At 40.6% G+C, this 21,164-nt stretch overlaps 1 protein-coding gene across 2 annotated transcripts in view; it reads left to right on the top strand.

Moving 5' to 3' along the window:
* Nucleotides 1-21,164, top strand: part of LOC112251141 (circadian locomoter output cycles protein kaput-like) — a 50,647-nt gene that overhangs the window by 14,198 nt on the left and 15,285 nt on the right. For both annotated transcript variants that reach the window (XM_024421906.2, XM_024421905.2), the window contains exons 2-4: nucleotides 6,470-6,536; nucleotides 6,746-6,991; nucleotides 11,213-11,304. In XM_024421906.2, the coding sequence (XP_024277674.1) occupies nucleotides 11,285-11,304 (20 nt within the window). In that variant the 5' untranslated portion in view covers nucleotides 6,470-6,536; nucleotides 6,746-6,991; nucleotides 11,213-11,284. The remainder of the gene's footprint in view (nucleotides 1-6,469; nucleotides 6,537-6,745; nucleotides 6,992-11,212; nucleotides 11,305-21,164) is intronic.

The raw sequence follows: 21,164 nt of genomic DNA, 5'->3' as shown, positions 1-21,164 counted from the left end.
GGAGGTAGGTCCTCTCTGTGGTAGTTAGACCATCATAGGGCAGCCTCAACCAGATATAAAGGGATTCTCTCTTTGCTCTATTATAGAATAGGGGAGGCTCACTCCGTGATGGAGTCTCAACTGTAGAGGAATTCAGCTATGCTATTTTTACCCTGCATGGCGCGGGTGGTTGCTATGGCGTTGCCGATGGGCACCGTCGCTATGAGTGCGTGATGACAAGTGGCACCGAGGATCCACTTCACGCACAGCACATCAGCACAATTTGTGTGTGTAGAAATGGTGAGAAAGTGTTGGTGAGTGAGATTTTGCGAGAAGCGATGTATTTGAGGCTACTGAGAAATGAAGGGGCTTCTGTGTGGGAGGTGTAATTGTCTGTTCGGGTGTATATGAGGGAGAAAGATCATTTGCAGCATCAGTGATTTGAGTGGCTGCTTTAAACATTTCTCTTTCCCTTCCACCACTTCATTTTCCATTTCCCTCCCTCTCTTCTCTTCGTAGTTCCTTTGTCTCACTACTGCCCCGGGGAAGCCAGGATGCATTTGGTTACTGTGTGATTAGCTTCCAAATGTTGTAAAATGCCGGTTAGGGACTTGATTGGCTGTTCAGGGCTCATGGTGACATACTCTGCTCACTGGTTGGCTGCTCAGGGTTTTACGGTGACTGAAAGTGCTCTGTTATTGGCTGCATGTGGAGCTGTGATGAAGTTTAAAGGGGAAGGAGGAAGAAAGTAGGTCATTGTGTCAGCAGGTCAGTGAAGCACTGAGTGCAGTTATACAAGCACAGCTTTTTGCTGCAGCTACCGCTTGTGTTCCTGCTGCTACTGCAACTATTGCTGCTTTAAAGGAAACAGAAATGTTGCTATTAAACCTACTTCCTATCATTCCTTTGCTCTCACATCATGCTTTGTCTGCATGTCTTTTCCCACTGTCAACACTAACTCTTTTCAGTGTTGACAAAGTTTTAGTGATTGGCAGCTTTTAAAACAACAGTGTATGAATGAAACAGTGCTCTATGCTTTGGTCTGATTACCCCTCCAAAAGCTGTAGGTGAGATGAGACACCACTCACTTGCTGTGACCCATATTCACCTTATGTAGCCCTGCCCACTTGACCTGAGCTATTTTGAACGTGTTTGTCTTTCAACTTCCTGCGCATTGACACAAGTAAAATCATTGTAAAATATGAATTACATTTGTCAAAACTATTAAATAATGTGCACAGAATTTGAAATATGTTATCTGTTGATGAAAATGTATGAAAACATTTTAATGTTAGCCACATTTTTTTCAATCAATGCTTGAATGGACAATGTCGTTAACGCAGAATATCAATGACAAAAGACACACTGTGCCCGAAATGTTTTATGTAAATAACATTAGGATATTTTATCTGTTGTGCCTCAAAGCTAACTAGCTAACCTGCCATGTTAACTCTATTGGAATGCTAATTATGCTAATGTCGGCTTCCGAGTGCTTATACTATGAAAACAACACATTTTTCTATGTTTTTCCCCACCATGAAATGACCATATCTTTAAATTCTGTGCACTTTATTTATAGCCTGATGACTCACACTAATTTAATCCGCTGCTCTATTTGCCACATGCTTGAGTGTGAGACGGACATCATTGAAGTCGTTTGTGGTGAAGAGAGGCGTCAACAGCTATTTTTGAGCATCTCTAACCAATGAGTATCAAAGCCAATGACCAATTTTCAAATCGCTGCTTGTCCACGTGTTCTGGCTCTGGCCCAACCCATCGGTTTCTGGACCAATCAAATGGCGCCCTTGTTGCCAGGTTACATAAGGTGGATAGAAACTCTGCTGCTACTGTTACATACATGGTCATGTTGAGAATTTATTAAACCTATAACCTTATGTTTTCGACAGAGACCCTCACATTTTCTGTGTGATGTGTTTGTGGTGTGAGACCCTGTGTGTGGTGCTGCTTGTGCAGGTCAAATATATCTGTTTTTAAAAAAAAATTTAGGACCAAAAAAGCCGATACCGATTAATCGGCCTATTTTTTTTTTTTTTTATTTTTTATTTTTTTTAAATAATTATTTAAAAATGTGTAATAATGACAATTACAACAATACTGAATGAACACTTAATTTAACTTAATATAATACATCAATAAAATTAATTTAGCCTCAAATAAATCATGAAACATGTTCAATTTGGTTTAAATAATGCAAAATCATAGCGTTGGAGAAGAAAGTAACGTGCCAATATGCAATATGTGCCATGTAAAAGAGCTAATGTTTAAGTTCCTTGCTCAGAACATGAGAATATATGAAAGTTGGTGGTTCCTTTTAACATGAGACTATGTTAAACAGTTGCGACGAGCAAACCCGTATCTGGGAGCGTAATCATAGCCTCAAACGCATTAGCATAACGCAACGGACATAAATACCCCTAGAAACTTTTCCTATTCATGAAAATCACAAATGAAATGAAATAAATATATTCAAACACAAGCTTAGCCTTTTGTTAACAACACTGTCATCTCAGATTTTCAAAATATGCGTTACAGCCAACGACAAGTATTTGTGTAAGTTTATCATGGCATAATGCTATGCTAGGCTCTGCTGGCAGAAGGCAACATTTTCACAAAAATAAGAGTTAGCAACCAAATTAAATCATTTACATTTGAAGAACTTCGGAAGCTTTCACTCAGGAGACTCCCAGTTAGATAGCAAATGTTCCTTTTTTCCAAAAAGATTATTTTTGTAGGCGAAAAAGCTCCCGTTTCTTCACCATGCTTGGCTGAGAAATCGAACGAAAAATGCTACAACTATAACGCCAAACTTTTTTCAAAATTAGCTACATAATATCGACAGAAACATGGCAAACGTTGTTTAGGATCCATCCTCAAGGTGTTTTTAACAAATATATTCGATAATATATCCGTCGAGGCAGTTGGTTTCTCATAAGAAGCGATTGGAAAAATGGCTACCTCAGTATTTTACGCAAGGTTTTCTGCGGGAGACACCATGTGACCACATGCCATATATGGTCCCTTACAGCCATTCTTCAAGGGAAATGCCTAAAAAGACGTCACAATGCTGGAGACACCTTGGGGAAAACGTAAGCTCATTCGTAGCTCATTCACAGCCATATAAGGAGTCATTGGCATGAGGCGGTTTTAAAAAATGCGGATTTTTATCTGGGTTTCGCCTGTAACATCAGTTCTGTGGCACTCACAGACAATATCTTTGCAGTTTTGGAAACGTCAGTGTCTTCTTTCCAAAGCTGTCAATTATATGCATAGTCGAGCATCTTTTCGTGACAAAATATCTTGTTTAAAACGGGAATGTTTTTCATCCAAAAATTAAAATAGCGCCCCCTAAATCCAACTGGTTAAAAGGAGAATATTACAAGGTAAGAGGTTTTAGGTTGTAGTTAATATAGTATTTATAGGACTATTTCTCTCTCTACCATTTTGTATTTCATATACCTTTGACTATTGAATGTCTTTATAGGCACTATAGTATTGCCAGTGTAACAGTATAGCTTCCGTCCCTCTCCTCGCCCCTACCTGGGCTCGAACCAGGAACACATCGACAACAGCCACACTCGAAGCAGCGTTACCCATCGCGCCACAAAAGCCACGGCCCTTGCAGTGCAAGGGGAATAACTACTCCTAATCTAAAAGCGAGTGACGTTTGAAACAGTATTACCGCACACCCAGCTAACTAGCTAGCCATTTCACATTGGTTACACCAGCCATTAGGCTGATAGGCTTGAAGTCATAAACAGCGCTGTGCTTGCGAAGAGCTGCTGGCAAACGCACGAAAGTGCTGTTTGAATGAATGATTACGGGCCTGCTGCTGCTCAGTCAGACTGCTCTATCAAATCCGACTTAATAATAACATAATAACACACAGAAATACGAGCCTTTGGTCATTAATATGATAGAATCCGGAAACTATCATTTCGAAAACAAAACGTTTATTATTTCAGTGAAATACGGAACTGTTCGATAATTTATCTAACGGGTGGCATCCCTAAGTCTAAATATTCTTGTTACATTGCACAACCTTCAATGTTATGTCGTAATTATGTAAAATTCTGTCAAATTAGTTCGCAATGAGCCAGGCAGCCAAAACTGTTGCATATACCCTGACTCTGCGTGCAATGAACACAAGAGAAATGACACAATTTCACCTGTTTTAATATTGCCTGCTAAACTGGATTAGTAGTTATAACTAGTGATTATGATTGTTTTTTATAAGATAAGTTTAATGCTAGCTAGCAATTTACCTTGGCTTCTACTGCATTCATGTAACAGGCAGGCTACTCGTGGAGTGCAATGGTTAGAGCGTTGGACTAGTTAACTGTACGGTTGCAAATTGGATCCCCTGAGCTGACAAGGTGAAAATCTGTCGTTCTGCCCCTGAAAAAGGCCCACCGTTCCTAGGCAGTCATTGAAAATAAGAATGTTTTCTTAACTGACTTGCCTAGTTAATTAAATAAAGGTATCAAATTGGAAATCGGCACCCAAAAATACCGATTTCCGAATGTTATGAAAACTTGAAATCGGCCCTAATTAATCGGTCATTCTGATTAATCGGTCGACCTCTAGTGACCAGTGAGATATACCTGCTAGAGCGCGTGCTACGAGTGGGTGCTGCTATGGTGACCAGTAAGCTGAGTTAAGGCGGGGCTTTAGGGTAGCCTAGTGGTTAGAGCATTGGACTAGTAACCGGAAGGTTGCAAGTTCAAACCCCCGAGCTGACAAGGTACAAATCTGTCGTTCTGCTCCTGAACAGGCAGTTAACCCACTGTTCCTAGGCCGTCATTGAAAATAAGAATTTGTTCTTAACTGACTTGCCTGGTTAAATAAAGGTAAAATTAAAAATTAAATAAAAAAACAACCTAGCAGAGACTTGTAGATAACCTGTAGCCAGTGGGTTTGGCGACGAGTATGAAGCGGAGGGCCAGCCAACGAGAGCATACAGCTCGCAGTGGTGGGTAGTGTATGGGGCTTTGGTGACAAAACAGATGGCACTGTGATAGACTTTTTCCAGTTTGTTGAGTAGAGTGTTTGAGGATATTTTATAGATGACATCGCCGAAGTCGAGGATTGGTAGGATGGCCAGTTTTACGAGGGTATGTTTGGCAGCATGAGTGAAGGATGCTTTGTTGCGATATAGGAAGCCGATTCTAGATTTAATTTTGGATTGGAGATGCTTAATGTTAGTCTGAGAGAGTTTACAGTCTAGCCAGACACCTAGGTATTTGTTGTTGTTGTCCACGTATTCTAAATCAGAGCCGTCCAGAGTAGTGATGCTGGACGGGCGGGCAGTGATCGATTGAATAGCATGCATTTAGTTTTACTTGCATTTAAGTCACGTCCAGAGAGCAGAGAAATGGGCATAGCTGAAAGTCAATGGGCTGTGACAATGCCCCTCCCCCTTCCTTTCAGGCACTTGGGGTCACACTTTATTTGGGTAGTCCATCTGTAGATGCTCTATAGATTTCCCAGCACTCCCCTCATTCACCTAGACACTCCCCGCCACAGCCACCACACCCCTATGTCTGTCTCTGTGTCTGTCTCTCTCGGTCACTCTCTTTCTCTCCCAAAAATATGTTCATAGTTTAACATGTTGGAAAACATTCACTTTAATGGTCTGTTCTATCCAGGCATTAGTCCAGTTTGTGTGAAAGCATTGCAGTCTGTTGGGTCAGAATGGGATTAATCATGATGCTGGTCATTTTAGGAAAGCTCACTATTAGAGACATATTGGTCAGTCGAGCTCCACTGTTGACGGCCTCGCATTGCCACAATTAGGCATTATTAGGATCCCTAACTAGTTTAGAGACTAGGGCATGTGTCTAAACCAGGATTTCATCATGTCAGTTTGTGTTTTTGGTTGCGTATTTGTGGCTGTGGCTGTCATGACCTTTCTGGCTCTTTATTTTTTTATTTCACCTTTATTTAACTAGGTAAGCTAGTTGAGAACAAGTTCTCATTTACAACTGCGACCTGGCCAAGATAAAGCAAAGAAGTGCGACACAAACAACAACAGAGTTACACATGGAATAAACAAGCATACAGTCAATAACACAATATATAAAAAAGAAAGTCTATATACAGTGTGTGCAAATGATGTGAGGAGGTAAGGCAATAAATAGGCCATAGTAGCGAAGTAATTACAGTTTAGCAAATTAACACTGGAGTGATAGATGCACATCATCTGCTCAAGTAGATATACTGGTGTGCAAAAGAGCAGAAAATTAAATAAAAACAATATGGGGATGAGATAGGTAGATTGGGTGGGCTATTTACAGATGGGCTATGTACAGCTGCAGCGATCGGTTGAATCATCTTTTCCATCATCATGTCATCACTAAGGATATAAGGTTCTGTTTACGTCTATATGTAAGGTTATTTGTGTGTCTGTTGCAGGGTTTAAGGATGTGTGCGTTTTCAGGGTATATGTCGTGTGTTTTTTTTCTTATTTTAGATCCCCGAAGGAAAACATCTCTTTTCTAGTCCAGTACCATAGCGGCTCCAGACGAACCATGTGATTGGTAAGTTCTCACCTCTGCTCTGTACTAAACATATAGCTCTATTTAGACCACTGATATGCTAAGTGGAATTTCTGCCATATAACATTTATTGAATAAATTAATTCTAGATAGACAAGAACCTACGGTACAGAGGCTATGGTTGAATTGGGATTGAGTAAATAGACCACTTTACAGGTTAATTCATGTAACGTCTTCTGTTTTGTAACCAGTTAGAGCATCCGATGTAGCTGTCATGTGGTACATCCACAGTCCAGCACGGCGGAATGCTCAGCTCAGCAAGGAGCCGTTGACAACGGCTGGCCTTTGACAAAGGATCCTCCCAGTGACTCTTGTAACTACCCCCCTCCCCTAGGGGGGGACACAGACCTCTGCCATCCCCACAGTGCCTCCACATTGGGTGGACCTTCATCCTACACCACACTCCTCATCCTCCCACAGAGTCTGCTAGACAGGAGGTAAGGTTGGGCCGGGTGGTGCTGCCCTTCAGGAATAGAGGCTGTTTTCGTTATTCTGTGTGAGATAGATAGATATACGTAAATCACTCTCACACACACAGGTGAAGTCGGAAGTTTACATACACTTCAGCCAAATACATTTAAACTCAGTTTTTCACAATTCCTGACATTTAATCTTAGTAAAAATTCCCATGTCTTAGGTCAGTTAGGATCACCACTTAATTTTAAGAATGTGAAATATCAGAATCATAGTAGATAGCGATTTATTTCAGCTTTTATTTCTTTCATCACATTCCCAGTGGATCAGAAGTTTACATACACTCAATTAGTATTTGGTAGCATTGCCTTTAAATTGTTTAACTTGGGTCAAACGTTTCAGGTAGCCTTCCACAAGCTTCCCACAATAAGTTGGGTGAATTTTGGCCCATTCCTCCTGACAGTGCTGGAGTAACTGAGACAGCTTTGTAGGCCTCATTGCTCGTACACGCTTTTTCAGTTCTGCCCGCAAATTTTCAATAGGATTGAGGTCAGGGATTTGTGATGGCCACTCCAATACCTTGACTTTGTTGTCCTTAACCCATTTTGCCACAACTTTGGAAGTATGCTTGGGGTCATGGTCCTTTTGGAAGACCCATTTGCGACCAAGCTTTAACTTCCTGACTGATGTCTTGAGATGTTGCTTCAATATATCCACACAATTTTCCTCCCTCATGATGCAATCTATTTTGCTAAGTGCAACACTCCCTCCTGCAGCAAAGAACCCCCACAACATGCTGCTGCCACCCCTGTGCTTCATGGTTGGGATGGTGTTCTTCGGCTTGCAAGTCTCCCCCTTTTCCTCCAAACATAACGATGTTCATTATGGCCAAACAGTTCTATTTTTGTTTCATCAGACCAGAGGGCATTTCTCCAAAAAGTATGATCTTTGTCTCCATGTGCAGTTTTAAACCGTAGTCTGGCTTTTTTTATGGTGGTTTTAGAGCAGTGGCTTCTTCCTTGCTGAGTGGCCTTTCAGGTTATGTCGATGTAGAACTTGTTTTACTGTGGCTATAGATCATTTTGTACCTGTTTCGTCCAGCATCTTCACAAGGTCCTTTGCTGTTGTTCTGGGATTGATTTTCACTTTTCGCACCAAAGTACGTTCATCTCTAGGAGACAGAATGCATCTCCTTCCAGAGCGGTATGACGGCTGCGTGGTTCCATGGTGTTTATACTTGTGTACTATTGTTTGTACAGATGAAAGTGGTACCTTCAGGTGTTTGGAAATTGCTCCCAAGGATGGACCAGACTTGTGGAGGTATACAATGTTTTTTCTGAGGTCTTGGTTGATTTCTTTTGATTTTCCCATGATGTCACGCAAAGAGGAACTGAGTTTGAAGGTAGGCCTTGAAATACATCCACAGGTACACAGATGACGTCAATTAGCATATCAGAAGCTTCTAAAGCCGTGATGTCCTTTTCTGGAATTTTCCAAGCTGTTTAAAGGCACAGTCAACTTAGTGTATGTAATCTTCTGACCCACTGGAATTGTGATGCAGTGAATTATAAGTGAAATAATATGCCTGTAAACAATTGTTGGAAAAATGACTTGTCATGCACGCAGTAGCTGTCTTAACCGACTTTGTTAACAAGAAATTTGTGGAGTCATATATATATATATATATATATATACACACACACACACACACACACACACACACACACACACACACACACACACACACACACACACACACACACACACACAGTGGGGAGAACAAGTATTTGATACACTGCCGATTTTGCAGGTTTTCCTACTTACAAAGCATGTAGAGGTCTGTCATTTTTATCATAGGTACACTTCAACTGTGAGAGATGCAAAAATCCAGAAAATCACATTGTATGATTTTTAAGTAATTAATTAGCATTTTATTGCATGACATAAGTATTTGATCACCTACCAACCAGTAAGAATTCCGGTTCTCACAGATCTGTTAGTTTTTCTTTAAGAAGCCCCCCTGTTCTCCACTCATTACCTGTATTAACTGCACCTATTTGAACTCGTTACCTGAATAAAAGACACCTGTCCACACACTCAATCAAACAGACTCCAACCTCTCCACAATGGCCAAGACTAGAGAGCTGTGTAAGGACATCAGGGATAAAATTGTAGACCTGGACAAGGTTGGGATGGGCTACAGGACAATAGGCAAACAGCTTGGTGAGAAGGCAACAACTGTTGGCGCAATTATTAGAAAATTCATGATGACGGTCAAGATGACGGTCAATCACCCTCGTTCTGGGGCTCCATGCAAGATCTCACCTAGTGGGGCATCAATGATCATGAGGGATCAGCCCAGAACTACACGGCAGGACCTGGTCAATGACCTGAAGAGAGCTGGGGCCACAATCTCAAAGAAAACCATTAGTAACACACTACGCCGTCATGGATTAAAATCCTGCAGCGCACGCAAGGTCGCCCTGCTCAAGCCAGCGCATGTCCAGGCCCGTCTGAAGTTTGCCAATGACCATCTGGATGATCCAGAGGAGGAATGGGAGAAGGTCATGTGGTCTGATGAGACAAAAATAGAGCTTTTTGGTCTAAACTCCACTCGCCGTGTTTGGAGGAAGAACAAGGATGACTACAACCCCAAAAACACCATCCCAACCATGAAGCATGGAGGTGGAAACATCATTCTTTGGGGATGCTTTTCTGCAAAGGGGACAAGACGACTGCACCGTATTGAGGGGAGGATGTATGGGGCCATGTATCGCCAGATCTTGGCCAACAACCTCCTTCCCTCAGTAAGAGCATTGAAGATGGGTCGTGGCTGGGTCTTCCAGCATGACAATGACCTGAAACACACAGCCAGGGCGACTAAGGAGTGGCTCCGTAAGAAGCATCTCAAGGTCCTGGAGTGGCCTAGCCAGTCTCCAGACCTGAACCCAATAGAAAATCTTTGGAGGGAGCTGAAAGTCCGTATTGCCCAGCGACAGCCCGAAACCTGAAGGATCTGGAGAATGTCTGTATGGGGGAGTGGGCCACAATCCCTGCTGCAGTGTGTGCAAACCTACATGAAACGTATGATCTCTGTAATTGCAAACAAAGGTTTCTGTACCAAATATTAAGTTCTGCTTTTCTGATGTATCAAATACTTATGTCATGCAATAAAATGCAAATGAATTACTTAAAAATCATACAATGTGATTTTCTGGATTTTTGTTTTAGATTCCATCTCTCACAGTTGAAGTGTACCTATGATAAAAATTACAGACCTCTACATGCTTGGTAAGTAGGAAAACCTGCAAACTCGGCAGTGTATCAAATACTTGTTCTCCCCACTGTATATATCACACACGCACACACAGTCAAAGGTTTGGACATACCTACTCATTCCATGGTTATTCTTTATTTTTACTATTTTCTACATTGTAGAATAATAATGAAGACATCAAAACTATGAAGTAACAAATATAGAATCATTTCGAAACCAAAAGTGTTAAACAAACCAAAATATTTTTTATATTTGAGATTCTTCAAAGTAGCCACCCTCAGCCTTGACAGCTTTGCACACTCTTGGCATTCTCTCAACCAGATGCATGAGGTAATCACCTGGAATGCATTTCAATTAACAGGTGTGCCTTGTTAAAAGTTAATGTGTTGAATTTCTATCCTTAATGCGTTTGAGCCAATCAGTTGTGTTGTGACATGGTAGAGGTGGTATACAGAGTGAGCTCTATTTGGTAAAAGACCATATAATGGCAAGAAGAAATGACAGTCCATCATTACTTTAAGACACGAAGGTCAGTCAATTCGAAACATTTCAACAACTTTGAAAGTTTCTTCAAGTGCAGTCGCAATAACCATCAAGTGCTATGATGAATCTGGCTGTCATGTGGACCGCCACAGGAAAGGCAGACCCAGGTCTGATGAGTCCAACATTTTATTTCATGAGGAATGCTTTTCCAACAGTCTTGAAGGAGTCACAACACAACTGATTGGCTCAAATGCTTTAAGAAGGAAAGAAATTCCACAAATGAACTTTTAATTGGTTTCTTCATGATCCCATATGTTATTTAATAGTTTTGATGTCTTTATTATTCTATAATGTAGAAAATAGTAAAAATAAAGGAAAACCCTTGAATGAGTAGGTGTGTCCAAACTTTTGACTGGTACTGTACATTATTTTTAGTTTCAGGCTGTAATTGTAATTTCACTGTTAATCTCGCTTTTTCTGACAGGTTCATTCACAAATGTCTACCTCACGATTAAAAGGCCCCTCTCCATAACTGCGACCCTGAACAGGCTACAAAATGACTTCCAGTATAGGCGGGTGAGTTAGTCTACCAATCTCCTCCTACACTTGAGAGAAATGGATATCCTACCCTACCTGCTCATCTAACTGGTAGATGTCTGTCAAATCATCTGTGACTAACAATCTATAAAATAAAACGTTTTTTAAATGTTCTCAATCTGTGCTTTACTTTGCCTGGATTTAGTTGTTATGGTGATTTCAAGCAACATTTGGTGGATCTTTAGGTGTGTGTGTGACTGACCTGTGTGTATGGGTGGTTCTGGACCTGTTTTAACTGGCTGGGGTAGCTGAGTGACAGCAGGAATGTCCCACCAGCACGGGATCTCCCGCCTTCATCCCAGGATTAGCATGCCGCTCAGCCCTGCTCCGTTTTGAGTGGTTGGTGTTTATTATTAAATATCTATTTAAATATCTATATTTATGATTTAAAAAATAATAATTTACCCCTTTTTCGTGGTATCCAATTGTCTCATCGCTGCAACTTCCGTACGGACTCGGGAGAGGCAAAGGTTGAGAGCCGTGCATCTTCCGAAACACAACCCAACCAAGCTGTACACTGCTTCTTGACACAATGGCCACTTAACCCGGAAGCCAGCCACACCAATGTGTCGGAGGAAACACTGTACATCTGGTGACCGTGTCAGCATGCACTGCACCCAGCCCGCCACAGGAGACGCTAGTGTGGGATGGGACAAGGTCATCCCTGCCGGCCAAACCCTCCCCCAACTCGGACGACGCTGGGACAATTGTGCACCGCCCCATGGGTCTCCCGGTCACGGCCGGCTGCGACAGAGCATGGACTTGAACCCCGAATCTCTAGTGGCACAGCTAGCACTGCGATGCAGTTCTTTAGACCACTGCTCCACTCGGGAGGCCATGGTTGGTGTTTTTACTCTTCCCCTGATGTGTGTGTGCCGTCTCATGTAACAGAGGTGGGCCAGCCAGGGCCTGGGGCTTCTGTCGGCACCACTGAACTCCCCCTTTACTGTCATTAGAGCAGGGGAGGCGGGTGCGGTGGGTGGTCAGTAAATAGTATGGAACATGACCTCATGCTGAAGGAGGGGCTTAATTTGGCCAATCAAAGGCAAATAGTTTCCTAGAAGGAGAAGTTGGGTTCCTATGGACTATGGAGAGTACACTCATTCCCCTGGCAGGGATATACTATACCTTGCCAGGTCGACATTGTAAATAATAAGTTGTTCTTAATGGACTTGCCTGGTTAACTCTTTACACTCATACCCACTCATAAAATTAGAGGTCGACCGATTAATCGGAATGGGCGATTTTAATTAGGGCCGATTTCAAGTTTTCATAACAATTGGCATTTTTTGACACCGATCATGGCCGATTATATTGCACTCCACGAGGAGACTGCGTGGCAGGCTGACTGCCTGTTATGTGAGTGCAGCAAGGAGGTAAGGTGCTAGCTAGCATTAAACACATCTTATAAAAAACAATCAATCTTAACATAATCACTAGTTAACTACACATGGTTGATGATATTACTAGTTTATCTAGCTTGTCCTGCGTTGCTTATAATCAATGCAGTGCCTGTTAATTTATCATTGGATCATAGCCTACTTCACCAAACGTTTTTTTAACAAGTGCATTTGTGAAAAAAGCTCTGTCGTTGCACCAATGTGTACCTAACCATGAATATCAACTCCTTTCTTAAAATCAATACACAAGTATATATTTTTTAAACCTGCATATTTAGTTAATATTGCCTGCTAACATGAATTTCTTTTAGCTAGGGAAATTGTGTCACTTCTCTTGCGTTCTGTTCAACAGTCAGGCTATATGCAGCAGTTTGGGCCGCCTGGCTCGTTACGAACTGTGTGAAGACCAACTTCGCCAAACGGGGGATGATTTAACAAAAGCGCATTTGCGAAAAAATCACAATCGTTGCACGAATGTTCCTAACCATAAACATCAATGCCTTTCTTAAAATCAATACACAGAGGTATATTTTTTAAAACCTGCATATTTAGTAAATCCAGGTTAGCAGGCAATATTAAACTAGGGAAATTGTGTCACTCGTTGCGAACTAATTTGCCAGAATTTTACGTAATTATGACATAACATTGAAGGTTGTGCAATGTACCAGGAATATTTGGACTTATGGAAGCCACCCGTTAGATAAAATATGGAACAGTTGCGTATTTCACTGAAATAATAAACTTTTTGTTTTCGAAATGATCGTTTCTGGATTTGACCATATTAATGACATAAGGCTCATATTTCTGTGTGCTATTATGTTCATAATTAAGTCTGATTTGATAGAGCAGTCTGACTGAGCGGTGGTAGGCAGCAGCAGGCTCGTAAGCATTCATTCAAACAGCACTTTTGTGCATTTGCCAGTAGCTCTTCCCTGTGCTTCAAGCATTGAGCTGTTTATGATTTCAAGCCTATCAACTCTGAGATTAGGCTGGTGTAACAGATGTGAAATGGCTAGCTAGTTAGCAGGGTGCTCGCTAATAGCGTTTCAATCGGTGACGTAACTCGCTCTGAGACCTTGAAGTAGTTGTTCCCCTTGCTCTGCAAGAGCGATGGGTAACAATGCTTCGAGGGTGGCTGTTGTCGATGTGTTCCTGGTTCGAGCCCAAGTAGGGGCGAGGAGAGGGACGGATGCTATACTGTTACACTGGCATTACTAAAGTGCCTATAAGAACATCCAATAGTCAAAGGTATATGAAATACAAATGGTATAGAGAGAAATAGTCCTATAACTACAACCTAAAACTTCTTACCTGGGAATATTGAAGACTCTTGTTAAAAGAAACCACCAGCTTTCATATGTTCTCATGTTCTGAGCAAGGAACTTGAACGTTAGCTTTTTTACATGGCACATATTGCACTTTTACTTTCTTCTCCAACATTATTTGCATTATTTAAACCAAATTGAACATGTTTCATGATTTATTTGAGGCTGAATTGATTTTGACGTATTATATTAAGTTAAAATAAAAGTGTTCATTCAGTATTGTTGTAATTGTCATTATTACAAATAAATAAAAAAATTGGTCGATTTTAATCGGTATCGGCGTTTTTTTTTTGGGTCCTCCAATAATCGGTATCGGCGTTGAAAAATCATAATCGGTCGACCTCTAGTTAAAATAGCAGATTTGGATGCTGATAAATGCCTAAATTGAAATGCAGTGGGTGTACAAAAACATGCTATATGATGTCAGCTCAAGGTCTCCGCTTTACAGCTCAGTATTGGTTTTGACTGACAGCCGTTCTGAACTTGAACACTGCGTGTGACAAGAAGTTGCCCCACCTCCCGCAGTTTTTTTTGTCGAAGGGAAATGCTCTAAATAGAGGTTTCATAAATATATTGAGTCGTTAAGGATTATAATAAATACCACTTTGATGTCATATAAGCGAGCCAAACACCCGTTATACAAGCGAGCCAAACACACCTAAATCTGCACTTCACATTTCCATATCATAAAACAAATTTCATAGTGTCAACGTTTATGATCACTCTGCTTGATGTACAGTTACAAGTTGACGTGGTGTCATACCCTGGGTTGTCCTGAACAGAATGAGCCTATGTTTGTCATATTGTGAAGACGTTTGGCGGGGAACACGCATTTGAATGCACTCGTCACTCTTTTCTACAGTGCATATTCAGACCCCTTGACTTTTTCCACATTTTGTTACGTTACAGCCTTATTCTGAAATGTATTGACTACATTTTTTCCTCCTCTACCTACACACAATACCCCATAATGACAAAGTGAAAAGGTATTTTTTTGTGCAAATGTATTAAAAATAAAAAACAATCTTATTCACATGTATTCAGACCGTTTTCGATGAGACTCTAAATTTTGCTCAAGTTCATCCTGTTTCCATTGATCATCCTTGATGTTTCTACAACTTGATTGGAATCCACCTGGGGTGAATTTTTAATTGTTTGGACATGATTTGGAAAGGCACACACCTGTCTATACAAGGTCCCACAGTTGACAGTGCATGTCAGCGCAAAAACCAAGCCATGTGGTGGAAGGAATTGTCCGTAGAGCTCCGAGACAGGATTGTGTCAAGGCACAGATCTGGGGAATGGTACCAAAACATTTCTGCAGCATTGAAGGTCCCCAAGAACACAGTGGCCTCCATTCTTAAATGGAAGAAGTTTGGAACCACCAAGACTCTTCCTAGAGCTGGCCACCAGGCCAAACTGAGCAATCAGGGGGAGAAGTGACTTAGTCAGGGAGGTGACCAAGAACCTGATGGTCACTCTGACAGAGCTACAAGGATCGTCTGTGGAGATGGTTGTCCTTCAGGAAGGTTCTCCCATCTCTGCAACACTGCACCAATCAGGCCTTTATGGTAGGGGCCAGACGGAAGCCGCTCCTCAGTAAAAGGCACCTAAATGACTCTCAGACCATGAGAAACAAGATTATCTGGTCTGATGAAACCAAGATTGGTTTCCTTGATTGGTTTCCTCAAGTCCGGGCTCTGGAAATAGCTGTCCAGCGATGCTCCCCACCCAACATGACAGAGCTTAAGAGGATCTGCAGAGAAGAATGGGAGCATCTCCCCAAATACAGGTGTGCCAAACTTGTAGCATCATACCCAAGAAGACTCGATGCTGTAATCACTGCCAAAGGTGCTTCAACAAATTACTGAGTAAAGGGTCTGAATACTTAAGTACATGTATATTTCAGTTTTTTTTATGTTTAATGAACTTGCAAATAATTTCTACACCTGTTTTTTGCTTTGTCATTATGGGTTATTGTGTGGAGTTTGAGGGGGAAATTTAAAAAGAACAAGAATAAGGCTGTAATGTAACAAAGTGGAAAAAGTCAAGGAGTCTGAATATTTTCCGAATGCACTGTATGTGCACTTGCCATGTGAAAGCCTAACACTGTAAGATCATATTTTACTACTTATCCATGTTGGCCATAGAACATGCTTTCAAATAATGCCCACCAGACCGGATTGTGAATAATAATGGAACATTTTTGGAATGCATAAACAACAGTAATTGTGTGACAGTGGGGGTGCTGGGCTGTGTTCCAAAAGAAAACAAATAAGTCTGCTTGCTCTAGTTCCTCGACAGCACAGCTGAGAGCTAAAAAATAGCACTTTTATAGTTGAAGACTCTTCTTTGAGTCATAAAAGTGCATTGGAATTATGTAGGAACCGTGCACACTTTGGAGAGGTACAGTGCCTTCAGAAAGTATTCACACCCCTCAACTTTTTCCACATGTTAAAGTGGGATTAAAATTCATTTAATTGTGATTTTTGCTAACGATCTACACAAAATACTCTGTCAATGTGGAAGAATAATTCTAACAAAAAATTTGACAAATAAAACACTATCTTGAGACAATACATGTTAGAAATACCTTTTGGCAGTGACTACAGCTGTGAATCTTTTAGGATAAGTTTAAGAGCTTTGCACACCTGGATTGTACAATATAAAATTCTTCAAGCTCTGTCAAGTTGGTTATTGCTATTTCCAAGTCTTGCCATAGATTTTCAGTCAAAACTAACTAGCCCACTCAGGAACATTCAATGTCATCTTGGTGAGCAACTCCAGTGTAGATTTGGCCATGTGTTTTAGGTTATTGTCCTGCTGAAAGGTGAATTTGTCTCCCAGTGTCTGATGGAAAGAAGACTGGACCAGGTTTTCCTCTAGGATTTTGACTGTGCATAGCTGTATTGTTACTTTCTTTCCTAAAAAACCTCCCTTTCCGATGACGAGCATACCAATAACATGATGCAGCCACCACCAATGCTTGAAAATATGAATAGTGATACTCAGTTATGTGTTGTTGGATTTGCCCCAAACATAACGCTTTGTATTCAGGACAAAAAGTTACTGTCATTTAGGTTAGTATTGTGGAGTAACTATAATGTTGTTGATCCATCCTCCTTTTTTCCCATATCACAATCATTAAACTCCGTTTTAAAATTGCCATTGGCCTCATGGTGAAATCCCTGAGCAGTTTCCTTCCTCTCTGGCAACTGAGGTAGGAAGGACGTCTGCATCTTTGTATTTATACATCAACCAAAGCCTAATTAATAACTTTACCATGCTCAAAGGGATTTTCAGTGTCTGCTTTTTATTTTATTTTTTGACATCTACCAATCGGTGCCCTTCTTTGTTAGGCATTGAAAAGCCTCCCTGGTCTTTGGTTGAATCTGTGCTTGAAATTCACTACTCGATTTGAGGGACCTTACAATTATTTTTATGTGTGGGGTACAGAGATGGGCTAGTCATTCAAAAATCATGTTAACCACTATTATTGAACACAGAATGAGTCCATGCATCTTATGTGAATTTAAGCACATTTTTACTCCTGAACATTTACGCTTGTAATTTATCATATTTTTGATAAGGTTCTATGAAGACAATTCCACTTGACATTATGGGCTTATTGTGTGTATATCAGAGACACAAAATCAAAATGTAATAAATTTGAAAATCAGGCTGTAACACAACAACATTTAGAAAAAAAGTAAAGAGTTATGAATCATTTCTGGAGACACCAGTTAGACCTCTCACTCAAAACCGTGTCATTTTTTGTTGTCCTATTTTGCACCTACCCCACATTTGCCATGAATATTATGTTATGTTACTGAATGTATCCAGAGTATTGTCAGATTTCGTTATCAACAAATGCAAATGAAAGTACAGCAAATGTAAAATGCATATATAATCAACAGTGTAATGTTTGGATTCAGTCTTGTCAGATGAACTGTTTTGTCCTCACCTTTTAGTCTAATAATTTCCCCATAATCTCCAAAATGTTCCCCTTTTTTAAATTGCTGCCATGGTTATGCATATATTTTCCATATTTCTTCTGTAAGAAACATTTCAATTTAGCCCTATTCATATAGGACAACTCCAGCAAGTGTACGGGGTTGAATAGAGGTTAAAACATTTTTAAATCCATTTATTTATTCACATTAGCTGCTACTTAAAGGAACCAATGGTAATGATTTGTGATGATTGAAAACAAACTGCACAACCGCTATAGAAATACCCTTTGTCAAAAGTCCTTTATTAGTTTTGTGTAAGGTATGTTGATAGTTTAGCAGGGGTGTCAAACTCATTTGCCCTGTGGGCTGCATTTGGTCTTCACTGAGGTTGAGTGCCGCACATAATATTGATATTTCCTCGCCGTCAAAACGTGCAAAAAATTGTCCTCTATCAATCGCTTCTGGAATTTTCTACGTTCCCTGACTGTCTAGCTTTCGTTTCAATGACTAATAGCAAGCTGGACAGAGTGAAGAGACTAAGTGTAGGTCCATTATTTCCACACAGTTTCGATATGGTTTTTGTCATTTCATAGTCGATTTGAGATGGTTTTTCAGGGGAAAATTTACAAAAACAAGATTAAAATGGGCCATGAGTTTGACACGTGGTCTAAGGTATGTTGATGGCAGTTGTGTAAGTATGTGTTGTGTGAGCAGGGCCTGTTGCTCATTGTCCCTTGGGGAATAGGGTTTTGTTGCCACACCTATAGAGCCCTCCGGTCTTCTGTGGCTCTGCCTCCTGTAAGGCAGAGGTTAGAGCTGACGAACACTATTACCACCATCTAAAATACACAATCCTCAGGCTTTACATGGCATCATATTAAAACACTGGCAGCTTTACGTGGCCTAATTTAATTGTGTGCTATGTGCTATTGTGTGCTATTGCCCTCTTACCGGAGCAGTTTGCTTAGGTCGGTAATTTTACATTTTTCTACACCGTTCCTGCACATATTTTTTTGTTCTAAGACGATTATTTGGCCAACATTGATCGCTCCCTCTCCCCACTGTGCGCACAGAGGAGGGAGGGATGCTTTCTGATAAGCACAAGCATATGACCATTGCTCCAAATGCAATTGCGGGACAGACTGTTTTCAAAGTTACTACTGTTTTTTTCTTAATATTGAGTTTATGCCACCACTTTACAACCGGAGTATGGTTTTGATGTGCCCACGGAGCGGAGTGCACCATTTGCGCTGAATATGCTTACATCAAGTAGCCTAGGCCTAGTACTGGAAAGTTTTGTTGGACATTACATTTACTGATAGCTAGATTGCTAACTCTACATGGCTAAGTGTTTTGAGTTCTCACTTCCACATGTGGTGAACAATATAACCTAGAACAGGGGTGTCAAACTCATTCCATGGAGGGCCTAGTGTCTGCAGAGTTTGGGTTTTTCCCTTTCAATTAAGCTCTAGACAACCAGGTGTGGGGAGTTCCTTACTAATTAGTGACCATAATTCATCAGTCAAGTACAAAGGAGGAGTGTGAACCTGCAAACATCTCAGCCCTCCGTGGAATCAATTTGACACCTGTGGCCGAGGCCAATAGGCGTGGGCAAATTCATCTCTTGAAGACCTCAAAACAAATCTGATCATTCTGGATCCTATTTTGACAGGTTGCACATCAAAATATCAATCATGCATTCCCTGGAAATAATTTACGTTTTCTATCATAGGCTATACCATCTCAGTTACTTGTCTTGGCACAACAACAAAAAACTGCCACTAATGGAAAGTAGGCATAATTGTCAATTTAAAAAAATTATCTATAAATAAATACGTTAGTGATAAATACAACGATTGAGATATATATCTCTATCAAGCAAAATTGTTACATTTTATATGACTTTTGGTCCATATCGCCCAGCACATTGTTGTAAAATGCTTGTTTACTCTTCATTACTGTATTTGTTGTTTGCTATTAAACTATTGTGTTTCTGCATTGTTGACTTTTTAATGGGCTTGTCTAAAAATAGCATTGGTGAGTGTAATTGGAGCTTATTTGTTTGAAGTAGCCCTGGGGTAAAAAAACACAGGCACCACATTATTCTCATGCTCACAGCATGCACAGAAATGCATGAAGGCAAATTAGGCACAGATGCACACATACAGAAAAGCATGCCAGTATATGTCATTCCACAGAATGTCATACGCTCAGATCAGCACCCCCCCCACCACCACCACCACCACTCCAAGGACTCTTGGTTAGTGGTCCATTAATTATTGTTCAATGAGAAGTGTGCAGTGGAAATAGACCTTGGAGGGAGAAACCTTGAGGGAATCTTATTTGAGTCAGAAATGTATGTTCATATGACAGGGAAGATATAGGAAACCTTGCAGAGAGCATATCCAACTGACAATCTCTTAGGAAAAAAGACAAAGTAACTGATGTTGGCACAAGATGGAGGGAAAGTTGGAGCATAACTAACAAAATGGCAGTTTATGAAAATATAGGCTTCATCCAATATAAACTAATGTATGGAATTTATTATACATGAGAGAATTCACAAATTCTACAGCACAACTGCAGAGTCATGTCTTTAAGTGTAAAACTAATAATGACTCCATAATCCATGCTTTCTGGGAATGCTATAAAGTCTGGAAGTTGTGGGCAGCGCTAGAAAGTTGACTGTCAGAAGTATTACAGCGTAAATGTCCTTTTAATCTATCTGCCTGCATATTTTAAGACGTGCCTATGGGTGTGTATTCAGTGCTTGACTTGCGCCAAAGCTGTCCGGAACACCATACTGGCACTTTCAATTTTTGGGGAATTGCATACCTGCAACTCTATAAAAATAAAGTAGCCTTTTGATGGCCCAGATTCACACACTCTGGCAAAAAAAAGGTTGATCAAAGTGGAATGAAGGCGGGATCTTCATTGAATAGCAATGGAGAGTGGGCATTCATTTCCTGATTTACTGTTTGTTCAATTTATTTGCCGTTAGTCTGTGAATCCTTGAGTGACAGTAGGCTGTTCGAGATTGCACTGATTAAAAATGTGCCAGATGAGGGTCAAATAAGGGTTTGTGTAGTCAGGAAAAGTCATAGAAATTAGTTTCATAATTGTTGTTAATATAATTCATGAAAGCACATATCAGCCATTAT

The sequence above is a fragment of the Oncorhynchus tshawytscha genome, linkage group LG05 (genome assembly GCF_018296145.1).
Source record: "Oncorhynchus tshawytscha isolate Ot180627B linkage group LG05, Otsh_v2.0, whole genome shotgun sequence".
Classification (NCBI taxonomy): Eukaryota; Metazoa; Chordata; class Actinopteri; order Salmoniformes; family Salmonidae; genus Oncorhynchus; species Oncorhynchus tshawytscha.
The sequence above is the reverse complement of the archived record's forward strand: the minus strand, read 5'-3'. Positions and strand labels throughout refer to the sequence as shown.